At 35.3% G+C, this 8877-nt stretch overlaps 2 protein-coding genes across 2 annotated transcripts in view; one reads left to right on the top strand and one right to left on the bottom strand.

Annotated features, from left to right (window-relative positions):
- Positions 1-2409: 2409 nt before the first annotated feature.
- On the top strand, positions 2410-6503 carry LOC134824110 (uncharacterized). Its single transcript, XM_063835837.1, has 7 exons — positions 2410-2582; positions 3118-3222; positions 3498-3674; positions 4126-4291; positions 4505-4628; positions 4756-4866; positions 5042-6503. The coding sequence occupies exons 1-7, from the start codon at positions 2462-2464 to the stop codon at positions 5072-5074; spliced, it is 837 nt and encodes a 278-aa protein (XP_063691907.1). The 5' UTR covers positions 2410-2461; the 3' UTR covers positions 5075-6503.
- Positions 6504-6598: 95 nt separating this feature from the next.
- Positions 6599-8877, bottom strand: part of LOC134824109 (proprotein convertase subtilisin/kexin type 5-like) — an 89610-nt gene continuing 87331 nt past the window's right edge. The window contains exons 32-36 of the mRNA XM_063835835.1: positions 8785-8854; positions 8470-8592; positions 8211-8299; positions 7815-7906; positions 6599-7359 (exon numbers count right to left, since the gene is read on the bottom strand). Of these exons, the coding sequence (XP_063691905.1) occupies positions 7194-7359; positions 7815-7906; positions 8211-8299; positions 8470-8592; positions 8785-8854 (540 nt within the window). The 3' untranslated portion in view covers positions 6599-7193. The remainder of the gene's footprint in view (positions 7360-7814; positions 7907-8210; positions 8300-8469; positions 8593-8784; positions 8855-8877) is intronic.

The following is an 8877-nucleotide window of genomic DNA, read 5'->3' as shown; positions in this document are numbered from 1 at the left end:
ATCAGAAATTAATGGTATTACTATAATTACCACAATTTGTCGCACTGCAACTGGTATCTATAACCCCACTTGGTACCGAAATTCCAAGTAAGCATATTTAAATTTTGGGCGGAGGCTGAAACGTACTAAACCCAGACACAAATATAGTGATACATCACGCTCTCATCCCTACTTTTAAGATAATAATTAACGATAATAACAGTTTATTGAAACCGGGCCAAGCTACGGGGTGGGTGCGGTATTTCAAAATCCGTTTTAAGAGCCAGCTTCGTAAAACTCGTTGTTAGCATTTTTATTAAAATACCCTTATAAGGGCCTAAATCTACAATTTAGATAGTATATCACCGTTTTGTCACATACCAAACTTAAATAATTATGTCTGGTTTCATACAGGATATTATAATCACATCTTAAATATTACAACGTGCGATCAGTCATCATAATCATTGATAAAAATAGTAATTCTACGAGCTGAAAGGTGTTAAGTAAAAGACGTTCACCTGCCCTGAACTAACTTAAGAGCATTAAACTAACGTTCTTTGCTTACCCAAATGTTAAAAATGTCACCATCAAACGTAACCAGAAGTATTCAGATCAAGTGAAAATAGTTTTCATCTTGGCTCGGGTATCGCACACAGCGGAAAACATTCCAAAAAGGAATTTGGGGATTGCGTTATTTCCAAACCAGTGGCACATTTCGGTCATTCAATCAAAGTGCTTTCTTTTAAGTTTCCTTACCAGGATTAGTAGCATTGTAATAAAATTTGCAATGCTGTTGATTGCGTCATACCTTCGCCAGTTGCTCCTTCCAGATTGTGTACATAGCTAGTGATTCGCTAATGATCTTCGTTTTCATTTTTGTCGCCATGCTCAACCATCAGCTTCCGACGAATGTTCATCACTATTTTAAACCAGAAAATAAAATTAGAAAGTTCGAGAATCGGAAGATTTCCTATGGTCTATTATAATAAGCTCTAACTAGCCCAACATATATTGCTCAGTCTAAAAGTATCAATTGGCCAATTTGCTTGTCTTCATCTTAAACACTTCTGCCATTCCTTCCACCATGATTCTCATATTTTGTTCCCAGCTTAATTGGCACTCAAAGACGTAAAATATACGTCACAGAATATACCCTTGAACTCTAGCATTTTCCTAATGTGTCCATTTAGTTTATATTTAACCGAAAAAATAGAATAATTGCGGCTGCAACACGAGCGTCAGAAGCACTGAGTCATGCGTCACTGTTCTCCGTCCACCCTGCTCCACAAAACGGTTATAAATAATAAACTGTTCAGGTGATTGTTGCTACCTTACAACTATTTTTAGTCCTGTGTCCAGGTATTTGTTTTTTCGTGTTTGCCTGGTCGATGTGTTTAGTTAAAATGTTGGGAGGGGGACTGTTGTAGAACTTTTCTTTCGTTTATTTCAGAAATTTCGCGTTCTGTAATGGCTGTTTTGATGTTAGTTGGCTTGTACTGTCATAACTCGATTGTAATAAGTAATATTTTGATGGCCATATTTGTAACCAAGTCATCAAGCAACAGTAAACCTCGCAAAGTAATTTATGTATCATAGTCATAGAGCTGACAAGGTATTTGTACATTTTCGAGGTCCCTTCAAATTATTCAAAGAATGGCCTTTTGTTCATTAGGTGTCAAATTGGGCTGCACGAATTACTTTGATTGGGATTGATACTGGTTTTGCCTTAGTACTGGCTCCATATTTCCATGTATTTGATCACGTGATAATTTAAATTTGTCAGAAATATGCTTAAAAAGAGTTTACTTATCACGCTGTTTTTAGTTTTTAAGAGCTTGGGAACACAAAAACTCCTGAAAGGTATCGGGAAGCACCGAAAGTTTTCAAATTGTTACTTTCAAAATGTCGCGCAAAATCGTACGGTATTTCTTCGGTGTTACATCTCAATAAGTTTCTAGCCCTAAGCAATGAATCTAACTGAAATTTCTGGAGAAACATCAAAAAGGAAACACCCTCACATACCCAAACCTCACGCGCCGACCTCTTAACACCCCGGCCATGATTCCCACAATCCCACAATCCCACTACAAGCAAGACTCCCCATGGATGTTTAAAACAGCTGACCTTATTATACTACGCGTGCTAGAAACTTCTCGGTCTCCACTCCCAGCTGCAAGATATATATCATCAGTTCCCTGACCGACACACTATCGGAATGCAATGCAGACCGGCCGCGGCCGGGCGGGTCACATTCCTCACTCTCCCCGAGTTGCGTGCCTGATCCCGAATTTCTTAATTCCTTCCCTACGCCTTTATTTTCTGAAAGATATTGCGTCATTATCTCAGGGTAATGTTGATATGTTATTACCCTGTCATATTTACTTCAGTTCTCAGTTTGATTACTACTATTGGCTACCATACCAGGGCTTTACAGCTGTTTATTTGATATAGGTATACTAGTTTTAAAGTCACAAGAAAGATGATCGGTTTAACGATAGTTTGGTGTACCGCAGTGGTCCTGGCCACTCCCCAAAACCAGAATTCCCTCCCTACGATTAGCAACAGTTTACCCTCTGAACTCTACGCTTCCTCTACGTCAGGTAATAAAAGGAACAACTGTTTTGTCGATGGAATATTATGTATTATCATCAACAATTTTCAAATATATTTTCAAAAACGTTTAATTCTTTAAAGCTTTGATATTTGTTTTTGTCAAAGTGATAATTCTGATCACGCCATACTTTGTTGCTCGTATTATTTGAAGATCGCTTAACCTCAGACAACACTTATAGACACTTATGAAGCTGCATACAGTGAATTACAAATTATTTGGATCACGCGATATGCTGCATCTTGATCTGAGACATAGCCATCACGTAGTGACCATCCTCGTAGACTCATTTAATTTTAGGGATTAACGTCACAGCTCTCGCATGATCGTTTGATTTCTAGTGGATACAAATACAGTTTACGTATTTTCTGTGATACTGTCATCACGATGACCGCATTCCACACCCAAAAGCGAAAGTATTTCTTGTTCCACTTATTCGTACTTGTAGTGCGAAATTATTAACCTTCGATTTTACATGTTCATTTCTGTACCAACTGTCATCACTCACTAAAGTAACTTTACAGGTGCGTACGTGTCCAGGAGAAATAGATTTTCAATTAGGTTTAGCAATCTCTCTGCCATGCTCAGTCCCACGGTTGACAGATGCGAGCTTCTTATTCGAGTTCTTGGTAAGTTATTTTAACTTCAGTTTAATATTATTGGTAACTTACCGCTCTTATTTGTACGCTGTTTATTTTAACTTGAAGTTATAATTAAGTTATAATTCCGTTGATCTGAGCATTATGATTAAAGTGATCGCAGAGATTGTATGAAATTTTCTGTGAAACTTATACTTTTAGCTGTTAACGAATTTGACTTCAATCTAACAAATTTAACTTCAATCTAACCTTTACCTAGCAATTAAAACAACCATGCAATGACATTATTACAACCATCCACACAGATTCTACACTGGACGTCCCGTCTGTGCATTATCGAAACAGAAGTCACCTGACCGAACTCCGGACAGAACAAAATCTTCAAGATGGAATGATTCAGGTCATATCTCTCAACAGAGATGTTGTTTACGGGCTTTCTCGTGGATTAGATCTTATTGTTACAAGAAACAACCTCGACATACGTAAGTATTTTTCTTAGAAAACGTAACTGACTTTTGTCAAAACAATTTTTCTAACCAGTATGTGATTCATTATAATATGAAAGAAAACAGAAATCTTCCTGAAAAGACATGGTTGACCTGAAGCTAATTGATATCGATAACCGGGCTCACTTAGACCGGGGCTTAACTCAATCTAGACGGTACTTACCGCTTACGTAGTCTTTGTTTTAATTATACGGTACTATTTGGATATGTGATACTTTACAGATTACAGGCACATTCCATGGTGTCCCTGAAAGTTGAAACTGACCGCAGCTCCAAGGATACTGTAATATGCATATGCCCAACCCATCATAAGCCCATAAGTCATGATATAATCTAGTACAGGCTAATCCAAGGACTTCTTCACAGAGTCGTCTTAAACTACCCCACGTCTTCATCAATCCTCGTAATTAATCTGATTTAATTTCAGATGACAGTACGACTCCAATGTTAGTTGCTTATGGAGATAACTCTCACGAGGTTGTAGACCTGCAAATGTTTCTGGGAGATGATATTGACGATAGTAGCCGAGTGAAACGGGATGTGACTTCAAATATGGTCGATCCTGACGATGTTGCCCATTCGCCGTGTCATCTGTAAGTTGTGGATTGGAATCTGTTATTTACACTTTGTTGTTAATAAACATTGCGTGTAATATTAATAAAACCTGAAAACATCACATTCAATAATTTATTGGCACATGATGTGTATTTTTACCGCTTGCACAGCAAAATAAACATATCGTGGGGCAATTAAACATTTACGCGGTATTTATAGCTTTTGGAAGTTTCACCAGTGACATTTTTCAGAGAAGAACTTTGGATGGATTTTCCAAAAGGGATGCACCCTGAAATCGTAAACGTTCGCCAGTGCGTGGGCTCATGTAGCTCCGTTGGACATTCAAAAGAAGCCAACAGTCACACTATAGTGCAGGTTTGTTTCCAAAAACGGAAGTTTCAGCACTTCACCGACCATTCCACTCGTTAAACTTAAAAACGTGCTTCTTATTATAGACAATAATTCTGCATTCCAAACCCTAACAAATATTCAATCCTTACAGGCTCACCTGGGTGTAAAAAGGCCCGGAGAGACACACGTACCGAGTTGTTGTGTTCCAGTGGAGTTCAGATCCATGTTTTTCGAAAAAGATCTCAGGAGAAAAGAAGTTCAGGTATGCAGATCATCACATTTTGAGTTATACATTTTATGCTCATGATTGATAAACGATACTTTTCTTCTTTATAATCATTAACATTTTGCAACTGCAAATACTACAAATACTACAAATACTACAAATACTACAAATACTACAAATACAAGGTTCCATGAATTGTACCCCCCATCAGAACCTGATAGCAACGAAATGTGGATGTCGTTAGGATAAGACCCTGACTGCAATCCTGTCTAGTTCTCTTATTCTACAACTGAATCAACAATCCAGTTCCATAGGGATACTTCCGCCTCAGAGATACGCCGCCTGCCTCACCACTTCGTCTCAATCAAGTCTAAAAGCTGATTTTGCATCGTTGAATTAGGGCCACACGTCCGAGGACACAGAACTATATCGCCTCCCCTCGCAGGCAACGTAAACAGAGCCGGCTGAACATCTTGTTCGGCAGCCAAGCGTCACGTGACAGGAGTAACTGTAACACGCCAAACATTTACCATCGAGTAAATCCAAACGACGAATTTTATTTAGACTTTTTCATTATTTATTACTTTTTTGTATGTTGTGTCAAATTTGCCGGACATTCGGACAAACAGCTGTAACCCCGCACGTATTTGTAATAAATTAAATATCAGTAGCCGAGAAACTTTTTAGCCGAGAAACTTTTTAGCCGAGAAACTTTTTGGCCGAGAAACTTTCTATCAATCCCGCTGAAACCTGTTGGAATATGAAAGTTTTTCACTTTCTCCAGAAATCAGGAGGCGGATGTGCTCTTAGAGGGCATAAAACTGTAATTATGATTATATTGTCATAATTTAGTAATCATTGCCCTTAGTCGATTTATCGTGATAGCACTTGTTCTGAACTCATTTTAAAACATTTTTTGTAAATTTGAGCTATAAGAGCACAGGGGAATTGGAATAATTAACTTAGTTTCTGTTATTCTCGTTCATGTATGGATGATTTTTAATTATGGTTGAATTATGAGTGTTACGTGATAATGAACTGACGGCTTAAACATTCAGTAAAAGATTCAGTAAAAGATATGATAGTTGCATGTTTACAGATAGCGCAATATTTGTTTGTTGAATTGTCTTAAATTATTTGTAGTATAGTATTAGTAACTTGTTTTTTAAGATATTTTACAGTGAAATAGTAAAATTTGTGTAAATTATGTAAATTTTGGAGGTTATTGTGATAACACAAAATCGAAAGTTCAAAAAAATTATATGTTATTGGATAATCTTTTTTTGGTGATTGTCCTACAGTTTTACTACTTAACACACTTTTTACATGCTATTTCACTTTTATAACACAAGAGTTGTGCGAAAAGTTTTTAACCAGATTGCGCGTGACAAAAAATGTGATAGTATCTAACATGGATGATCTTGTTCAACCATCGGAAAAAGAAAACTTGATGTGATCTTACATAAACTTCTTTAATGAGTCATTGAACCGTTCAGAACCGTTGTAATTCCCGTAGCAATTCACAAATACCACCATCACGTGCAATTTAAAGACAGCTTTTTATATATGGTGTATATCAGTTAGTTCGTAGATAAAAATAAATTATAATTATTTTTCCGTGAGAAATGGGAGCCTTTCACCTTATCGACAATCATCCAGACAGCATTTATGTGTTAAAAAAACATAAGTTCTCATACTTTTCGTTTAAAAGAGTTTTCGTCCAATATTTTTCCTTCCGTCTTTAAACCCTAATTTTGCTGGTAAGGTGATACTATAGTTATATTTATATTTTTTCAATTAAAATCTTTTAAATCAATCAATTACATACAAATTACACAATGGAATAAGCTACAAAATATACCTTGAGAGAAAGTGTGGATTTGCAAGCTAGTTTACTATGCAAAATACTTAAAATTTATGTAATCATTAATGACTCGTGGTTCACCAAAACACAGATATCGAGTGCAGATGTAACTCCTGTACAAGCATGGGCCCTCCGATAGTTTATATAGTTTTGTATATATATAGTTTATATAGTTTATATCGTAGGATAGTTGCATGAGCACGTATTTGACTTATCTATTCCATTTTAATAATCTTAGAATTGATATTTGAATAAACCATTAAAATATTTTTCTTATTAAAATTCAATTATCATCGTTTGGTATTACAAATTTACAAAAATCAATATTCAAATTTCAAAACAAAAATTATATTTTTAAAACAAAACATGCATATATATATAGTTATATAAATAACAAAAAACATTTGAGCCGAGGAACTGGGTGAGGTCGCTCAAAAAATTCAAAAATACTGTCAGGTTCGAATGAAGAATACCTCGATTAAACAATTTTATAATCCTCTCAGATTCTGCCTTCAGCTTGAGTATAGTATTTTTCTGTTGTGCATTTCTTCGTATACGGGCATACTTCACTTGGGGTCGTTTTAGCGAAAGTTTCACAATCATCATGTTTCTGACCGACACCTACGTAACACCATGGCTTCGAGTATTTGGTGGGGTCTGGATTCCTAAAATAAAGATAGTTTTTAACTTAAAGTTAAAAAATAAAAGTGTTTAGAGGAAGCTGTTAAAATATTTAAATTTCGACCTCCTACTTAGCTTTTGGAATTGTTATAGTACTCAAATATCTTAAATTAGAATATGGAAATGATCATGATCACGTGACCAAAGAAAATATCTTGGTGGGGTCAGGATTCCTAAAATATAAATAGTTTAAACTTAAAGTTAAAACTCAAAGTTAAAAAATATTTTGTTTGGGTATCGATTCCTAAAATAAAAATAAATTTTAACTTATGGAAGTTAAAAAAATATAAATTTTTACAGAGGGCTATTGAAATAACTAAATTTCGACCACCAACTTTGCTTTTGGAATTTTATAGTATTCAAATATCTCAAATTAGAACATAAAAATAATCACGAAGGTAGTAAATACATGATCAAAGAAAATATTTTATAAATAAACCTGCAGTAAACACTTCGAAGTCCATATTTTTCCATCCCCGGATCTCGTGGATGAGTACCAGGATGCTTAGTCGGGAAGTCATCGTTCCATGACTGCAAATTTATTTCAATAAGATCGAGATATCATTAATTAAAAAATGCTATTATCAATTAATATTAATTAAATGTTACATTTATTCTAGATCATATCAAATATCGCAAATTATTGTAAACTGTGTATTAAAGCTTATATAATTACACTCTTGCTACTTCTAGTTTATATCTAAAGTCCATGATAAAGTTGGTGTCCAAAAACAGAGAACTTGGAAAATAAATTTAAACCTGTGTTTGCAAGGTTCATATTAACTTTAGGACAAACTCTCCTTGCAACATCATGACCCACAAATTAAATCCTTACCTGGCAAGTACAGTTAAAATGCTTCGTAAAAATCATATAGGACGATTTTGTTGCGTTTATTGTAGTTTCGTCTCCTCTGTAATTGACCCCTAAAAGAGAAGATATCACAATTAATTAATTCGATCCTCCATTATAGGGTAAAAGTGTTTGTTAGAATAAAATATCATAATTATTAACCTCTGACTGTCTTCAGGGTAGTTTGGAAACATACTATTTAATATTTGTATAACAAATAATCAGTGAAAATACTACTTATTACCGTTTTGAGAGTAACACTCGTAGTCCCAGATACATTTAGGGATACCGCAAGGTGACAGTTTACCATCAGCAATGTAGCAATTTGGAGCTTCAGAGTCATCATCAGCGAAACAAACCCCAGCGCCTGAACAGTGAGGGTTTTTGATAGCGACAGGTGTTTTTAGTGGGGGTTTTTAGAGGGGAAGAGTTTAGGGGTTTTTGGAACATTTCAAGGAATGTTTTGAGGAATAATTGGAAAAGATCGTTTTGAGTGATTGATGATGGGTGTTTTAGATTAAAATAGTTAAAAACATGTTTTATTTGTTTGTTTCAATACCTGTGGAGTTTTTACACTCGTTTCCAAGCATATCCCTCGACCGACTACCTTTGTACTCATGAGCGTAATCCTAAATTATAATTACAAAATCAA

The sequence above is a fragment of the Bolinopsis microptera genome, chromosome 12, assembly GCF_026151205.1.
Source record: "Bolinopsis microptera isolate Bmic1 chromosome 12, MBARI_Bmic_1.0, whole genome shotgun sequence".
NCBI classification, from domain to species: Eukaryota; Metazoa; Ctenophora; class Tentaculata; order Lobata; family Bolinopsidae; genus Bolinopsis; species Bolinopsis microptera.
This window is presented reverse-complemented; position numbering and strand designations above follow the sequence as displayed.